This window comes from Emydura macquarii, unplaced genomic scaffold (genome assembly GCF_026122565.2).
Source record: "Emydura macquarii macquarii isolate MOO-44397 ecotype Brisbane River unplaced genomic scaffold, CSIRO-AGI_Emac_v2 contig_2473, whole genome shotgun sequence".
In the NCBI taxonomy this organism is placed as follows: domain Eukaryota; kingdom Metazoa; phylum Chordata; order Testudines; family Chelidae; genus Emydura; species Emydura macquarii.
The window spans coordinates 11,133,582-11,152,696 of record NW_027132610.1 but is presented as its reverse complement, the minus strand read 5'-3'; the positions used below and the strand labels follow the sequence as shown (position 1 = coordinate 11,152,696).

At 40.7% G+C, this 19,115-nt stretch overlaps 1 protein-coding gene across 8 annotated transcripts in view; it reads right to left on the bottom strand.

Moving 5' to 3' along the window:
* FRY (FRY microtubule binding protein) overlaps positions 1–19,115 on the bottom strand; it is a 364,004-nt gene that overhangs the window by 26,064 nt on the left and 318,825 nt on the right. For 7 of the 8 annotated variants that reach the window (XM_067562954.1, XM_067562948.1, XM_067562949.1 and 4 more), the window contains 3 exons: positions 13,619–13,819; positions 8,129–8,290; positions 3,750–3,916 (listed from right to left, as the gene is read on the bottom strand). In XM_067562954.1, the coding sequence (XP_067419055.1) occupies positions 3,750–3,916; positions 8,129–8,290; positions 13,619–13,819 (530 nt within the window). The remainder of the gene's footprint in view (positions 1–3,749; positions 3,917–8,128; positions 8,291–13,618; positions 13,820–19,115) is intronic. The other variant, XM_067562950.1, reaches the window with a different exon arrangement.

The following is a 19,115-nucleotide window of genomic DNA, read 5'->3' as shown; positions in this document are numbered from 1 at the left end:
CTCTTGAATTAGCATTGATCTCCTGGCATCAAAGGCTGAACTTGGTCCAAATGGAGGAACAGGTTTTTATCATGGATACTCTCCTGGATGCAAGCAAACCCTAATTAATGCTTTTCTTCCAACAATCAGGCTGTCAATTGAAGATGGTTTGGGTGAAGAAAAGGGCCTTGGAAAAGAGTGTCTGGTCTGGGTGGCAACTGTCATGTTGATTCCAGTTTCAGCTCTATCAGATTGCCGAATCTCCTTGGTCAGTACGGAGCTATCATGATCACTTCCATTTGGTCCCACTTTATCTTTTGGATTACATTCCCTTTAAGGAAAGGGTGGGAATGCATATAGGAGGCCTTATTACCACATGTGGACCCCTATGCATGACACCAGGAGGTCAGTAGCTGGAAGCACTGAGTTATGGTTTGTTTGGTGCACTTGTGGAGGACAGAGATGAGCTCCTGGATCTTCTGGAGCCTGTTGAGTGACAGGTAGATCTTCGCCAGTGAGGTATCTATGTCTACTCCCAGGTGGGTTATCCTTATTGATGGGATCAAGGAACTTTTCTTGAGGTTTTATCACAAAGCCATGGGCTTGCAGGAGGTCCAGCGTTTGCATTGTATGCTGTAGCCTGGTTTGGAGTTCTCATTAGAATGTCATCCAGACAGGGGTATAGATGAGTCTATTGTGACTGGCTATGACCACCAGCATCTTTGTAAAGACCCTTGAGGGTGATGAGAGACCAAATGGGAAGATTTGGTACTGGTATAGCTTTGTGCCATATGCAAATCTCAGAAGTCGGTGGTGGAACACGTGGATGGGGATTTGAAGACAATCATCTGCCAAATCCACTGAGGTTAGGAGATCCATGTGACACAGGAATGTCACCATAGAAACTAGGGTCTTCATCAGGAATTTTGTTTTTGTCATCTATTTGTTGAACCTTTCGATATTTAGAATAGCTCTGATTCCCCCCTGTATGCTTTTAAATGATGAAGAAGAACCCTGAGAACTTTTCTTCTGAGGGAACTCCTTCTGTAGCTCTTACGTCCAGGGGATGAGAGATATCATTACAGATTGATTTGTGCTTGATGGGATCAGTGGAGATGGGGGACTGGATGAAGGAGGAGTGGGGAAGGAGTATCCCTGACCTACTGTTCCCTCACCACTTATCTGTGGTTGATACATACAATTTTTCTGAGATGTGAAATTCTGCCTCCTAGATTCAGTTCTGGGCAGAGGCATATCTGCTTGTTTTCACTATGTGCTTTTGAGGGCTTCCAGTCCACCTATGGGCTTTTTGCTTGAACTCTGGCTCCAGGGCTTTCCCTTGGTGTATCTGCTACGCTTCCTCTGGTACTTCAGCGAGGAAGATGGATGCACCTCTGCCTCAATGCATGTTTGTACTCCCTCCTGAAAATACTCAATGGAAAAGGGAGGGATTGCTTCTATTCAGATTGTGGCAGAAAATGCTCCTAATCTAATTTTTCTCCAAAGAACTTAGCGGAACACAAGACTTGCTTAGTGTGTCTACCTTCCAAGGATGAAGCTAGACATAATGCCTCGTCACTGAGCTGGATGCCACAGCGCTGGCTAAAAACATCATTGCACCCATAGAAGCAACAGCCACAAATGCTGTTGCCAGGGAAATTTTCTTGAGAACAGAGCAGAAGTCAATGTGACCCCTGTCCTTGAGGGCCCTGAAGTCTTTCATCCAGGACAGTGAAGCTCTTGCAAAGCATGTAACTTGAGAGATGCTCTGAGACAGGCTAAGAATGCCCTGAATTCCTTCTAAAGTGGTGTGGTCTCCACGTTCCTATCTGTGTGGTCCTTACGAAAGAATTCCCCTTCAGTCAGAATAAACATATTCCTGCTAAGGATGCTACTGCAGTATCCTTTTGGAACCTCAGTGACAGATTTTTTTGGCTTGTGTAGCTTGTAAGAGTCATATCTATGTGAATGTGCTTACCCTGTCGGGTTGTTTTTTCCCCACTCCTCTCTAATCACATCCTTGAAGAAGTAGTACAGGGGAATTGCAGCCTCAATGGAGGATTCTGAAGGGAGGTATTTACTCTGAGGCTTGTCCTCATGAACCTCTTCAGGTTGGATCTGTAGCAGACATAGCAGACATCATCCTTTGCATATGGCCTCAAACTTTTTGGGGGGGCATTCTTTTTTGGTTCCATTTTCTCCAAATCCTGCTCAGATTCAGAGCCTGGGAGTGCTCATTCCTTGGTAGAGAAGGTGGCAGTTGAGTGTCTTCTGGATTTTTTGTATTTTTTCTTTCCCTTTTTGCTCATTCTGGACTTTTTACTTATTGGCAGCCTTCATAGGCATGGCTGCCCAAGAATGGCCAGAACGTGGTCTCACCTAGCTTGCTTTATGCAGAGCCTGAAGCCTTCTAAAGTTTTCTCTTGGAGTGTTTCCCATTGGAGTCCCACTCCCACTGGGTGGGAGATCGAGTCTCATTACTGGTGTTCCCTGTTTCAGATTGGGAGGGTGGGGGGCTATTTATGAGCCCAGCATCTCTCCCCAGGGAATCTAAGACCTAGTTCAACACTTGTGGGGGAAATGGTATTCTGGTAGGGTTCGTATCTTATTGTTTATATTTTACCCCAAGACTTACCCCCTGGCTAGGCTGGATGAAGTCCTTCTTGTCCTTAGAGCCTCTGTCTGTTCAGGCTGGGTTCTTTCCTGGTGAAGTCCTGGTTTTTGAGTGCTAGGGGACCCAACATGCCTGCGTAGCTCAGTGCCCTATGCCCTAGCAGAGATAGGGTCAGCTGGCTGGGAATGGACTGGACATAATTTGTTTTTTTGCTGAGCTTGAGAGTACTGCCTTGCATATAGAGCACCACTTGGATTTTGCCTTGTGCTTGTGTGGCTACTCTACCATGCCTGAGAAGGGGCATAGGAGCGTGGCAGGAAGATGCTACAGTGGAGGCTCCGGGTGGCTGTGACCATCATGCATGGCTCAGACCCTGGACCAGGAGGAGGCTTGAAACAAACAAACAAAAAATGCTCAAACTGCTCGAAAAACAGATAGAACAATAAAGTTGAAAGAAAAGGGATGGGAATGAAGTGAACTGTCACTATCTGCTGCCAAAGAGGCAGAAGATCTGGCAGCAAGTGGGAGAAAGGGGCATAGCCAGCACAAGCCATGCTGCAGCTTTGAACTGTCGCTGGAAGCTGTAGAGAGAGGAGAGCAGTGAGCAGCCCCGGTGTAGCAGAACTGTGGGAAACAGTGGGCTCAGAAAGGCTGCAGGGTATATGTAACAGAACCTCAAGTTGTCCCAATGTATGCTGAGGAGCCATCCCTGCACACAGCAGGCACAGGATTGGAGGAATGCAAAGGTGAGAGTTATGACACCCTGGCACCTCTTCATGAGATACAAGCCTTGCATGGATGAGTATTTAATCATGCAAATCATAACATTCTCTTAACACAGGTATTTTTTGTGAAATATACTATACACACGGATCAATGTAACTGTACAGATGGATGTACAAATCTTATACAATTTCTGCTATGAGAAATGTCTTGCCCTATTTTTCAAGTGTTAATAAATGTGGTTGAGCAGATAGATATTCTTCTGAGTTGTTCTTTCCACAGTCCTCAATTCCAATGAGTTTTATTCCAGTTACAGTCACTATAGCTACTGCGGATATATGCTTCATGACAATATATTAAGAAATTAATTACATGGCTACATCTTTGGTCTATGCTGTAGAAGAGCTTTATACCTTACAGAATATACCAGTACCTTGCAAGAGCAAACTGCTCTAACAGTCTGTCCCCCTTTTCTTCAGTCTCTGTCATATCCAGGCTAAGGCTATCACTGCATTCAAATGCTGCTGGGAGTTCATTTGTAGACCCAGAAAGGTCATCTTCATTTACCGTGGTATCTTCCTCTTCGTGGGCAGCTTCAGCCTGAGAAAACAAATAACAGCAATAATGTCTTAGAGGAAACAGCAAATTTAAAATGTATTATTTTGGCTTGCAAGCAGAAAAGCTTATATGTAAAATGTATATTCAACAACATTTGTTAAGCAACAGAAATATACAGTGAAAATGAAAATGACTAAAATTAAGTTACTCTTGATCAGAAACACCGTACATACTTGTACAATCCATTTCCTTAATCAAGATGTTTTTAAAGAAACTTCTTCATTGGCATGTCTTGCTCATATGTTTACAGAGTGTCTTTCATTCAGAAGGGTTCCAAAGCACTTTAAAAAATGAATATAGGGATTATGTGCCCACCATTTTGGAAATGCAACAGCCTCTTTTTGTATTTTGAACCTCCTATGCTCCCTTCTCATTTCTCAGAACATAATCTGCTGCCTCGGTGATCCCTATTCCAGATTTAAATTTCTTGTATTTCCCTGAGGTTTTTCTTTCCTGTCCCACTCTTAAACCTGAACAAAGTTCAGATCAATCCCAGTTCTCTCTAATTTTCCTGTTATTCTGCATCCTCAGTGGGGTGCAAGTCCGTCTCTTTTGGAATGGGTGCCATCTTCAAATCACACCTCCTCTTAGGCATCTTTCATGTTAGAGGTGTCTCACAATGCATTATATAACTGACTTAGGGGAAGTTGTGTAACGTGTGGGATTTGAAGACAGCAGTTGGCCCTTCATAGATTACCAGACTTGCTCAGCCCTGCAATAGATTCAGGATACCATGAGTTCTGAGAAAAAACAGTTTTTATTGGAAGGGACAGGAGAAAACAGCATTAGAGATTGAGGAGAGTGTGTGTCTGTGTAAAAGGATGGAAGTGTTGTTAGGCTGAAGCCAAGAGAAATAAGCAAGAGCGCAAAGTGCTGCTGAAGAGAGAAATGAAGGACATCTGGTTAGACTACAGGAATAGGAGATAGTGGGGGTCAGGTACTGCACAATTAGATGCACTATGTTCATATTATGCCTTCCTCTGTTTTAGCAACTGCATAAGCCACTTAGAAATATGGGATATCAGACACATGGACTATTAGTTTGCTCTGGTATGGCAATGTCAGTGTTCTTATCAGAAGAGAAAACGCTCTAGTTGAATTAGGGGGAAGAAAGGAAAATGATACAAAGAAAAAGATGGGATGTAAAGGGGAAGTTACCTCCAAAGATTCAATTATGTTATAATAAGCTTCCAGAATTTTAGGGGTTTAGATATCACAGTGATAGGAGCCATGAAAATACCAGAGATAGACAGATCTGAATCTCTGAATTTCCTTTTATGTTTGTCCATCAGTAGTCTATAATTCCTCTTAATACTCTGCTAAGGCCTGGTCTCCACTAGAGAGTTTTATCAACCAAAGTCAGCTCTGGTCGACAAAACAGAGGTAGTGTTCACACTGCAATCAATCCCCGGCCAATAAAACTGCCCTGTTTTATAGACAAAATAAAACCACCTCAATGAGAGGTCTAGGGCTTTTGTCAGCATAGCTAGGATGACGCAGTGTCAATGTACACAGTGCGTCCCCTTACATTGACAGCAGGCTGTCTTGTCAATTTCACTGCGAAAGCCCAAGCCCGGGCGACTGGTTCCCGCTCTCAGCTGGGAGCCAGGGCCAGAAGTCCAGGTGCTTTCTCCACCTGCTACCCAGGGGGGCAGCCTTGTCAATTACACGGCTGTGCTGTGAAATTGACATGGCTGCCTTTTTCAGGAGGAGAGCAGGAAGGGAGAAACCCTGCATGGTTCCTGGCAGGGACAGGGGAGGGAAGAAGTCCCCGGCGGGTTCCCCTGGCTCTCAGCAGGGAAAGGGAGGGGAAAAGTTCCCGCTTTTGGGGCGCAGCCCACAGGGATCCCAGGAGCCTGTGCTCCAAGCAGGGAACTGAGAGACTAGGCTCTCATTTCTCCACATTGTCCCTTAGGTCAGTGGAAGTGCTCCTGGTGAGGACGCACTCCTCCAACACAAGGAGGGCAGTGTGGACATCAGCCACCGCTGTAAGTCGATCTATATTAAGTGTAGACAAGACCTAATTGTTGCAATCTCTGCCGTTAGAGACATGATAAAATCACATACTTTCTTTCCAGGCTTAAAATGGTGCCATTTTGTTCTTATCTTTGACTCTAGCTTTATGTTCTGTGGTTGAAAAACTGATTACACATTGCCAGATGCTTTTTGGCATGGAAATGTTTAAAAAGAACCTTTAGCGAGAGACCTGGATTAGGAAAGGTTTCCTTTTCCCCTACCTAATCTCGCTGTTTACTGCTGTCACTCATTGCATTGTGTCTAAAACTGACATTGTAAGATTCCTGGGGAAGGCACCATGTCTTTTTTGTTTGCCTGTGAAGTGCCTAATACAATTTTTGGCACTATATAAAAAGCCACAATTCCTCCTCCACATTGCTGACCTACTAGTATACTGTGAGAAGGAAATATAGGAATAAAGAAATGACGGGAGAGTTGACCTTTGCTTTTTATTAGATTAAGTAAAAGCATTTAGCTGCAAGTTTCAAGATTTTCGAATGAAAGACTGGATGAATTTTTTGTTTACACAAAGTTAAATATCAAACCAATTATCTTCCCATGCCAACAGCCATTTTAGCTGTGTTTATGCTGATTCTAGATTGCTCTGAATTAAAAGTAACTTGTAAAAAAAGTAAAAGTAACAAGTAACGTATACTCATGGAAAGGATGTTTGTGACATATGCATTAGGAAAGCATTTCAAATAAAGTTTATTAAAGGGCAGTATTACCCTAGCAATGTTGGAAAGGTCCTTTGTTGTATGCAGTACAGTTATAGCCATGTCGGTCCCAGGATATTAGAGAGACAAGGTGGGTAAGGAAGAGCTCCATGTGTCTCAAAAGCTTGTCTCTCTCACCAATGGAAATTGGTCCAATAAAAGATATTACCTCACCCACTTTCTCTCTGGAAAGGTCCCCACTAACCTGGGTTATGCATTTAATAAATGTTAAGGTTGTTGTGGGACTAATCAAATCTGTGTATCAGTTTTACAAACAGTTCACCGTGTGTTTTCATTCTCTACTCCTTTGCAGATTTCATGTATTAAATTTTGTACCAAACATGTGAGTAGCAGGACAGGGACATTACATGAATTTTTATGGTATCGTTTTTTTTTAAAATCAGGCATATATATATATATATATATATATATATATAGCATATAACATTCATGAATAGTGGTCTATGACTTTAATTTACAGATCAATAACTATTAAAAGGAGTCTAAAACATTGTCATCAAACAGGCAGTAGTTGTAGTCTGCCACAGAATCTTTTTGACCAGAGTTACTTGAAACAAAATGTTATCAACCCCTGCCCACTCAATAACACATTTTTCTATTTATTTTCTTTCCTTGCCTCATTCTCTTATTTTCCTGTTACATAGAATGTACCCAACTCAGCCACAACAGCCTGACTGATAGCCCTATTGTGTCATAATGATACAACAAAAATATTAGAGTAATCTGAAATTATGTGTATCACCTGTTTTTTCTTTTCTTTTCTTTTGTATTGTGGGAGTGAGGGAAGAGTAAGGTTCAGATGATATATTGTAATGGAAGTATTACCAAAAAGAAAGAAAAAAAAATCCCCCACATGCTGATAATCTTTTACCAACCTTTCATGACAGAATTGTGGCCGCAGGATTGGTTCACTTCAGACAGCTGTATGGAACAGTGTTTTGCAAATCTAACATAATACTGCAAAATGTTCTGACAGTATGCCAAAAGGCGAGAATTGAATCCAGTGCACACAACTGCACAATAGGTTCCCACATACAAAAAAATCTCACAAATACATGCATACACCCACACCCCAATTAGCATATTATCCTATAAATATCAGTATGAAGAACATTAGGAATATTTCCCAAGCATTGCAACTTCAGAGACGCATATTTATCTTGCCATTAGTTAGTGGCATTCATACTGTATGCAAAATATTTAATTTAAAAAGACAAAATAGAAAGAGACAAATGTTAAAAAAGAAGCTTATGGGTCATACAAGCGTGTGTGAAAAAATATATCTATATCTAGATAAAATATACAAACTACACAATGAGAGAAAGAGAAAATGTCCTTCCCCAGCATTCAAACCCCTCATGAAATTTTAAAAAATAAACAATTTTTTTTTAACGTTCATTTAAAGGGAAATATAATCAGAAAGTTGTCTAAACTCCTTCACCTTAGAACTCTCAGCCACGTGGTGATTACTCATGTCAGGCAAAGACACTTCAAAACTAGATGCTCTTGTATTAAAATGATGAGGGTCGGCTGAGATTGTATCACATGACGTGGAAAGAGAGTCCATGTGAACTGCATCCTCAGAGGGAGAAAGAGTCATGATCTATTAAAAAGAATACAAACAAACAAACAAACAAACAAACAAACAAAAAAAAACGATCTGTGAAGCTCTTCTATCACATGCCCTTTTTATTATAGCAGGGTGATAGCCCTGGTACAGTTCAGGTTAAGATCAGGTTTCTAGTTAAAGCTTGACTCTAAGTGCTCTAAAATCGACAGTTACCCAAAATGCACTGAAATTTGGTATGCCTCATGGGAGCATGGGGGAGCATGCCTCATGGAGTTCTGTTAGTGGACCAAATTTGGGGCCATTTGACCAAAGGGTTCAGAAGATACAGCTCCTGGAAAAAAACAACTTTTCTTAAAGTTGAGAGATTCTGGCAACCTTTTTTTTGCTCACAGACAGAGATCAAACCAAGGGTCAGATCATCACACCAATGTGTCGAACACTTGAGGGTTATCCCAACAGAGTGCATAGCACCCACCAGCCCTTTGGGTGAAATCAAATTAAAAAGTTATTTCAAAAAGACTTTGCTTCTCCCATGTAGAGTGTTGCAAGCCTTACACACTGATATGCTAAAAAAATTACACTGAACAGGAGGGGAAAAAAGGATTTAACAGGATTGTTAGCCTTTAAAGGTCCAGACTAGCTGAGCAGCTCATGTGGATAAACAATAGCTCTTGGAATCTCAGCCAACCAGCCAGCCTGTGTCAGATCAAGTCCCATGTTGTGCAGAAATTTGGAAAAGCATAGCTGGTGCTGTTTCTGTCAGGTTTCTCTTTTTAATTTGAGGGGACTTTAATTCATATTTTGTATTCATATTCATATGTATTCAAAGTTTCATAAAAATTAGATATGTGAATGCTTGCTTTTCATGGGGTAAAGGAGTGAGGGGAATAGGAGTCAGAGGGATTTAGGGCTGCATTGAGGGGAGGAGGATAAATGGGGATGGGTAGTAAAGGGGAAGAAAGAGGTTGGGGGCTCAGGTGAGGGGGAGGAACACACTGGGATTGAGTGGCATAAGGGTTGGGGGAGAATAGGGATCGGGGTGCCTGTCAGCCTCACATTCTGTCCTTCTGTGCATGTGCCAGGATCAGGGATGACTGAGCCTCTCATCCTTCCCATGTGAGCTGGGATCTGGGGGTTCCTGCCTCCTGGGCGTGTTTAAGCCCTATTGCTTGCCTCCCTGTGTGTGCACCAGGCTCTGGGGGCCCACTGCCCCTCCATGGGGTTCTGAGCCCTTTCCCTGCCCTCTTCATGTGAGCTGGGATATAGGGGAGGGCTTCCCTCTCTGGGGGTGTCTCACCCCACTCCCTGCCCCCTGTGTTTATGCCAGGTTCTGGGGGACACCTGCCCATCTATAGGCATCTGCCCCCTCCCCTCCATATCACCTTAATGGGAGCCAGGTTCACAGGCGGCTTGCCTTACTGATGGAATCTGAGCCCCACTCCCAGCCCCCTTGTAAGATGTGATCTGCGGAAGCCCTGCCACTTTTGGTAGGGAGCTGAGAAAAGCCATGCTTGGAGTCAGAGGATGCCGTAGGGATACACTGCTGAGGCTGGGGTCAGGCCCTGAGAACTCCTATGCTGACTGCTTGGACACAAGAACAGCTCCGATGGGGAGGGAGAGAAGAGGAGTGGCAAGGGAACGTTCACAGACATGAGTGGAGCTGTTCACATGTCTCAGAGCTATTGTTTCAGGCAGTATTCCTATCCAGGGGATATTCTCTTTTAGATGAGAACATTTCATTGAGATGAATGGGCCACTTAACACCTCTCTTAGCCTCCAACTTTGAAGTCTGAAAGGGAGGGGCGGGGTGAGTAGGGGTGTCAGAGTAGGTGGGAATAGTGCAGAGAGGTTTGGGCAAGGGATGGGGTATAAATGGGAATTGGTAGCAGGGGAGAAAAGTTGGGGGGCTCAGGTAAGAGGGAGGGGCGAAAAGTAGATGAAAAGACAGGAAGAGTTGGAGAATATGAGGAGTAGCAGAGGAAATTGGCTTAATGAGATGGGACCTGGGAATGTGGGCAGAGACACTACACGTTGGAGAGAATGGTGGGGCAGGGGATGGAGAAGGAGGCCTTGTCTACACTGACACTTATGCTGGCAACACTTTTGTTGCTCAGGGGTGTGAAAAAAATACACCCAGCATAAGAGCTTGTGTAGCCGCATTATGTCGACAGGAGAGAGCTCTCCTGCTGACATAATAAAACCACCTAAACAAGAGGCAGTAGCTATGTTAGAGGGAGAGCATCTCCCATCAACATAGCGCTATCCACACAAGTGCTTATGCCGGCAAGATTTATGACACCCAGAGGTGTGTTTTTTCACACCGCTGAGGCACAAAAGTTTTGCTGGCATAAGTGATAGTGTAGACAAGGCTGGAGAGACACATCTTCTCTCACACACTTAAAGTTACAGTAAATTTGTACCTTGAAGTCTTTAAAGCATGATTTGAGGACTTCAATCACTCAGTCATAGGTTAGGGTCTATTACAGGAGTGGGTGGGTGAGGTTCTGTGGCCTGCAATGTGCAGGAGATCAGACTAGATGATCATAATGGTCCCTTCTGATTTTAATGTCTATGAGTCTATATAATAAAACTGTCAAGGTTTTGGGAGACGGACTATGGATGAGATTTCGCTCACCAGTCCTATTAGCACCTACACACTGCAAACATTACAAAGCATGACCATTATCCCCACTCCACTATAACAAAATATACGGGTGCAGGGAGGAGCACAGAGGAGTCACATAGCAACCGTATGGCCTAATGGAGAGACCGCTGGGTTGGGACTATTCCTAGCTGTGCCACTGGCCTGTTGGTTGACCTTGGGCAAGTCACTTCATCTCTCTGTGCCTCAGTTTCCCATCTGTAAAACGGGGACAATGATGTAAAATTCTTTCAGATATACTGATGAAAAGTTCTATATAAAAGCTAGAACTTTTGATTGTTACCTAGCTACAGTAGCATTTCAGCTGCAAACCTACATGAGAACCACAACTGTCTAAATGATCACTAACTTCTACCAACAAACATTTCTTTTTCTGTTTAAAAAAACTAGGAAATTAAATGGCAAAAAACTGTTAACACAGAGGGCTGGTCTACACTGAAAACATACATCAGCATAGCTAGGTCTCTCAGAGCAACGTAGTTAAGCTCACCTAACCCCTGGTGTAGACACATTAGGTTGCTTGAAGAGTTCTTCCATTGATCTAGCTACTGCCTCTTGGGGAGATTGATTAAGGCCATGTCTACACTACCACTTATGCTGGCAAAACTTTTGTTGCTCAGGGGTGTGAAAAAACACCCCCCTGAGCACTGTAAATTTCACCAGCATAAGTGGCAGTATGCGTCTTCCGCCGACATAGCTACTGCCCCTCGTTGAGGTGGTTTTATTATGTCAATGGGAGAACTTCCTCCCGTCAGCACAGAGCAGCTACATGAGCAATCTTACAGCGGTGCAGCTGCATTGGTACAGCTATGCCACTGTAGACTCGCTAGTGTATACATAGCCTAACTATAGCAGTGGAAGAACCCTGTTATGACCCACAGGTCTTGAACCCGGGTTCAGGGGTGCAGTCACACTTCAACCTTCCACCTGCAGCTGGCTGACAACTGCTTACCTAGGACCCATGAAGTGCAGCCCCGATTTGAGGCTCCACACCTGAGGTTCTATTGGTGGAGTCCCAGAGCAGCTGATTAGCCCACTAGCCCTATTTAAGGCAGCAACAGGAACAGGAAGCTGTCTGAACAACTGGGATCTACCCTGCCATGGATTGTGTGCCTTGTGCTTCTTGCACCTGTTCCCCTGGCTTGATTTCCTGGCATCCTGACCTGGCTTGATTCCTAGCATGTGATTCATTGTTCTGATCTCCATTTTATTTCCTGCCTCTGACTTCCTGGCCTGCCTCTGATTCCTGACTCATGGGTCTGATCTCAAGTTTGTCTCTGTCTGATCTCTTGTATCCTGATCCAGCTGACTCGTCTCATGTATGTGGACTCTGGCTCTGACCACTAGGTCTGGCAGCCCACAACCCAGCAGTGACAAACCTCTCCAGTTGCAGTAATAAGTGTCTACACTGAAGTTCCAAAATGACACAGCTGCAGTGTTGTAGCTGTGCTACTGTACCATCTAAATGTAGACATAACCAGAGTTAAGACCGCTGGTGACAGTTTGTGCTCTTCCAGAACATTGACTTCAGCAAAACTCATACTTTTGAAAACCAGGAAATACAGAGTTCAGGTAAACACCAACACTACCTTAACTCTTCCCTCTCTGAGCGATGCCCAGTACATCCATAACACACACATTCCCATCCTGCCTTTTCACTGTAATGCACAGACGCACAGTTGTACAATGTAACAACTTCATGCCCTTTTACAAACCCTTCACACTTGCACACAGGATACCACCTCAACCTTTACTTTCCCCTACCTATCATCCACAGACTATTCTCAGATCCTGCCTCACTACTGACATTACCCATGGCAAGAAGAACCCAGTGATCTGGTGCTGACACAACCTACACAATTCTGTACTGAAATGATGCAGACTGGGACCTCAAGATACACGTGCACCTCTTTCCTTTGATAACACATGAGGGGACTCAGACCTAGATCTCCTCATATCACAGTCACAGCTCTTCCAAGGTACCCAATTTACTCCTCCACCATACAGGTACATTTAACAAGCAAATGCAGATGGAATTGCATGCAAATAATTCCCAGTGACTATTGCCAGCTGCAGGTGCAGGGGGAGGCAAAGTTAAGGCTGTGTTGCATTTACCTTAGCTCTGAATTTCCTGGTTTTCCAAAAGTTTGAGTTTTGCTGTACTTGATGTTCTGGAAAGCCTTGAGCTTCACCAGGCAACTTTATTTCCACATTAATAAAGTTTTTGACATTTAGTATATACATGCAGTGCAAACACTGTGCTAATGCTACCTTCCCAAGGTTGTTTATTAGCTTGTTTCAGCTTGTACACTTATTCCTTTTATAACCTTTTAAAGAGGGTTCAATTTTTTTTATATTTAAACATCCCAAAGGTGAACTTTTAAAAAATGGATGCCTGCTGCATTTTATAAATATTCTACATCTGAAGGATTTAACATTGGCCGTTTAAGCAAATCTGGCATATAATATCTTGCTGAATAAAGTGCTACTTCTCAGATCTGACACTTCCTGTGTTTAGTACTTTCATCAACATTTTTTTCCATTTTCAGCTAAGGGAAAAGCAAGCAGTTAGAAAGCACTCAGTTACATGAGATCTGGCATCCCTGATTTTGCATTTAGGCAATAGGGAACTAAAAGACCAGTTTATTAAAAAAAAACCCATCCATCTATTCTTAACAAACTGTAAATTAACTACTTACTAGGTCTGAGTGTTCCAAGATTTGGCTTGTTGTTAGGTCCTCCTCCTCTGATGACTCATCAGAGTCCTCATGGTTCATTTTATTTAAGCTGGGTGTGCTTCCTGAAAGCTGGCTCTCTTCCAGAAGCTGCATATCACACTTGTCCAGACTATCTAGAGAACGTCTGCGCACTCCCCAGTTGAAATTGTCCATACTCTCACCCTGAAATCAGACACAGGCTTAGCTTGCTTTCTATACCATTATATAAAATTACTTTCAAAATTACTAATACTTTGTTCTAATCTAGCAGAAGACTGTTTTTGATATAAAAGTATAGTACAGATCTTATCTGAACACAATTCTGTTAAGCAATAAAGTAACCTGAAACCACTGACACTTTCTAAGATTCCATCTGGAAATAAGAGCAATAAAGATGGAAATAAAAGTTAAATGAATATTCATTATTTTTAATACTAAGTGTTTTTCATGCTTTTACTGCCTTAAAATTTGCTTTTATAATTCCATAAGCATATATGCATATCTCAATGTCAATGTGACCAACTAATTACAAAACTTAAAGAAACTCAAAAAGATTTTTTTCTCATAATGTTATTGTAAAACATTAAGATCACATTACATTTCATAGTAATATTTCAATAGCAAACCACATGTTAAATATTTTAGATTATCTGTACTACATACATTACCACAATAATGAAATGCAGAGTTAAGGCAGATTTGAATGCAGCTCTAATTTAGCATGCACAGTGCAATGGCTAAAGCAGCAGTTTTTAAACTTTTATTCTAAGCTTAAAATTGATTTTTCTTTATAAACTGGAAATTATTTCCCCCAGAAGTAGGATGACTAGTATGGACCAAAATTTCACTTTTTAAAAGTCAACTTAAAAATTAAATTTGTATCTGAATATTTTCTACGTACTTTAGGTTTTGATTCTACACACACTTATACAAACATGAGTTAAAGCACAATGGTTAAGTATTTGAAGGATCAGGACAATTGTGGCAAACACCACATAAGATTGTTATAAATGAATACATTTAGTGAAAAAAAATTTTCACACTATTTTTTCCCATTTGTTTACTTTGTGTGTTTGACAGCACTCTGTGTATAGTCAGTTTCACTAACTCCTTTCCCTGGGCAAATTAAGGCCAGATCCTGCAGATATTTAAACATTTGCATAATTTTACTCATGTGAGTAAGCCCACTGAGGTCAAAGGGGCTCTGCACAAGTCCAGGTATCTTCAAATTTGGATCCAATTGCAGGGTTGGGGTCGAAATAATTTTACCTCTTGCTAAAAAGACCCTTGTAAAAACATCAACATGAGAAAAAAGCTTTTATGTAAAAGGATTAAAAGGGAAAAATTAAGTACAGGACCTACTTTTAAAAACTGTGCTCTACAAGAAACTAGAATTTTTAAAAATGAATCAGCTTCAAGCTGACAATGATCCTTTAAATATGAAATAATTAATTGTTTTTTAAATTAGGCAAAAAATCTGTCTTAAAATCATAAACATGAAGAAAAATTACATATTACACATGAAGCATATTATACTTTAATAGCATCTGACACCCATGCAGAATATACCCCTGAGTAATACAATAAACTTTCATAGGGAAAAAGGCTCAGTTCAGCATGTACCTAACTTTGAGTATATGAGCAATCCCATTGATTTTCACATGGCTTCTCACTTACTTAAAGTTCGATATTTGCTTAATACCTTGCTAAACTAAGGCCAAAGGGTATAAGAAGCAGTGAATTAAGTATAAACTTGTTTTAAAATAAGTCACTGAATTTGTGCAAGGATATATAAGCATTTTGAATCACTGCCTTTTAGTGCAAAGAGACTTTGGCACATAGATATTCAGAGAAAAAGCTCCAGATAAAAGTAGTAAGCTAACCTCTCATGAACAAAGATGGAGCGAAGATATAAAATGATGTAAGAAAGAGAAAATACCATTCAGAAATATATGCTAGTCTAGCCCAGTCCACTCAAACATTTGGTAGACTTAAAGGATACATGACAATCAAAAGCAGAATGACAAATAATCCATTATGAAGCCATACTTAGTTAGCAGAATATTGTGTCTTTCATATTCTGGAAGAGGCATCACATAGTAGGGTGATCGTTGGAAAAGAACAGAAATTATTTCCAACATTTAAGGAAACTTGTCTTTTTGAATTGTAAAGAATAATTTATAGTTTCAAACTATTTATTTGTGTTAACAAATAAGTTCTTTTCCCAACATGAAGGCTACAGAACAACTGCATCAGTTGCTCTTCCGTAACAAGGTATCAGTTAACAAGAAATAGACTAATGTCATGTCCTGGTCTTTACCATGCCAACTGCCACTGAAATATCCAGCAGTTTTATTTTGCAGCTGGTGCCACAGAAACAAGGCACTAATTTATTTTCACTGTTGCTCCTCTTTGGAATCTCTCAAAGAAGAAAAGAAGAAAAGAAAACAAAATGGACGAGAGATAAAAAGGGCAATATACAGTAAATGTAATCGGGAAAAACAGGGGGAAAGAAAGTAGGACAAAGAAAAGAAAAGAAAAGAAATTATGAAACTGAAGAGATTAAAAATGAAGAGTGGATTCAAGAGAGAAGGATTGCAGGAGATGTGAGATACCCATCAAAAAATATCTGGGGCCTGATCTTTCCAGTGATACATAGAGATTCATACTGAATTCAATGACAGACTGGAATGTGTAGCAATATTACTATTTTTGCACCACAAAAGCAATTTTGTTATCACTGTTAACAAGGCAGAAAGATGTCCTTGAGTGGATATTAACTTCTCTTTTGCAGCAGGTAGAGACTATCATCTACTCTCCATAAAGCTATTTGTTACAAACACAGATAATTTCATGTGAAATCAGGCACTTATGATCATTGTGTCTCCTAAACAATGGCCAGATACTATAGTGTATTCTATCACTTAGCATCATTTGCTGGGGGAGAGTTGAACATTGTGTCCATCCTAAACACTACCACAACAAAGACTGAAACTGGAACATCTGTGGTTAGGAATAAATAAATAAAAAAGCAGGTCTACTAGGCGGACCAAAGTATGTCCCCAATCAAGCCAGTAGGAATTGTGCTAAGCTTGTTTCAGACAAGAGTTTACCTTGCAGTACTGGCAAAACATGATTGCATTAACTTTGCATGCAAATAGCAGTGCATAAAGACACAATGTTGCCCATGTAGATTAGACATGTCTTAGTAATTTAAGAGTAACAGTATATGCTTGTGTGTTTTACAGCAGAGTTTCCCAAATGGTGGAGAAGGTTCTAGGTGGGTTGTGGACTTGGTGTAGAGGGAAGACCTTAGGAGGCAGAATGGGTTGGAGAGCAAGCCTGTGTTGTACTCATTTTGCAGCGGTGGCTCGACCTGGCGCTTGCTCTGGACATCATGGTCTGGCACATGGGGATGCCGCGCCATTCATTCAAATTTGGCCTGGCTACTCCTCCATCATGACAAGGGTGCAGCCAGGCCAAACCAGAGAGGTGCTGCGGTCCTGTGCATTAGGTCACAACACCCAGAGTGCGGAACCAGCCCAATCCCCCGGGACAGAAACCGCCGCTATAGGATGAATGAGGGGTGGGTTCTCTCCCTCTCCAAACAATATTTTCTACAATCTCTTACTAGCTTTCAGTCTCATTTAAATTTTCTACAATAAGTTAAAGGTTTAAAACTCAGGCCTCAATCCTGTATATCCTTATGCATATCCTTAACTTTACTCACATTAGTTCCATTGACTTCAATGGAACTATTCCTGTGGGTAAATTTAAGCACATATATGTTTTCAGGATCAGAGCCATATCTAGTCATCAAAACTATGTGGAACCGTGGACTATTGAAAGTTTTTCTATAAAGAGGTCACATGTACCAGTTTTTGCAGCATGCTAAGAAGAACCAACATACCTATTAACTTCAACTCGAAATTGGGAGTCAGTTATCAGAAATTTAATGGTACAAATGTAACAAACTTTGGTACATTTTACCAATATAAATGTGACAGATTAATTCAACATATTTCCTGTTTTTTTAGTGTCTATGCACTACTTGTGTAAAAAGTTACTGAAAAAGGAAAAAGAAAAAAAGAGTCCAACTTTGCAACTCAAATTAGAAATGAGGGAATTTCACCTAGAATCATCCATTTTTAAAACCACTTATCCTTTGATAATGCAAAGCCCACATATTTGAAGTTCAGCCCCAAATAGTTGAATCACTTTAAACTCAATTTTTCTAGAGTTCTAAAAATATTTTTAGGGCAAAGCAGCATGTGAAACACCATTTATATACATACACACACACACACTGAAAGAGAAAAAAATCTAGGATGTTATTCTATAATACAAATTTGCAACAATGCATAACATCTACTTGCACATCTGATTCAAACTTCTTACCTGAAGTTCCTGGATAGCAGATATAATAGATAGAAAAACAAATAAAAATCTATTTAAAATTACTGTCTTAAAAACACCATATACTTAAACATTTGCCCCTACAGTAATAAATAATGCTATCAGAAACATTTTAGCTCTGTAAAACTACCTTTAAGTAAACAATAAAAATAAAATAAAATAAAATAAATACTATGTTACTGGTTTTTAATTCTTTATTAAGTATCAAACAATCATATCTTATGATCTGTGGATAATGCACCTAACAGTGACCTGTTCATAATACAATCTTTCCAAAATAGCTGTCTCCATTTGTGCTAGTCTGAGCTTTCCAACACTGTTTTATTCATGTTTATGAACACCAAATTTAGACCTGGTATTAGTGGATACAGTTCCAGTGAAGTCACTATAGTTCTGACCTCTTATGTAAGGTCTGAATTTGGCCCTATGTCTGTATTTGTCAAAACTAAATAGCATAATGATGTGAGGATTCAATCACAGGAAATGTATTATTGGGTTGCCTAATAATATTGCTACAGTTAAAAATAAGTACATTTGCCCATTATACTTTCCTCTTTTCAGGAGTTTAAAGTAATAACTCCAGGCTTGCTTAAATCTTGGTATGCTAGTTTCAGATGTGGAACAGTTTATCACATAGTGAAGGTTTTTTTTTACATCAGTATTTTTAGTTTTACTTTATGCAAAAATTGAAATGTTGGATGCTTGATCCACAAGTACCATGAGACTGATTTTTTTTTTAAAGTTTAGGAACAAGCTTTGTGATTAGTAGTTCAATATTGGAATGGTCAAAACACATGAAAATCCACAGTAGAATCCTTTCTAGGATGAACTTGATATCCGATTAAATTTTTCCCTCCTTTTGTATCTGACTTCATAATTGCTATGTTTAGTATGGTAACTGGTTCAATGGAAGCTGCCCATGTGGTTTCAGGGATATGGTCTTTACTCACTAATATGGACTAATCTCTTTTTGAGAGTTGAAAATTGTTTTTATTATTATTATAATGAACTGCAAAATGTTTGCCAAAATTTAACCATGCATAATCTGCTGAGTTTCTGTGAC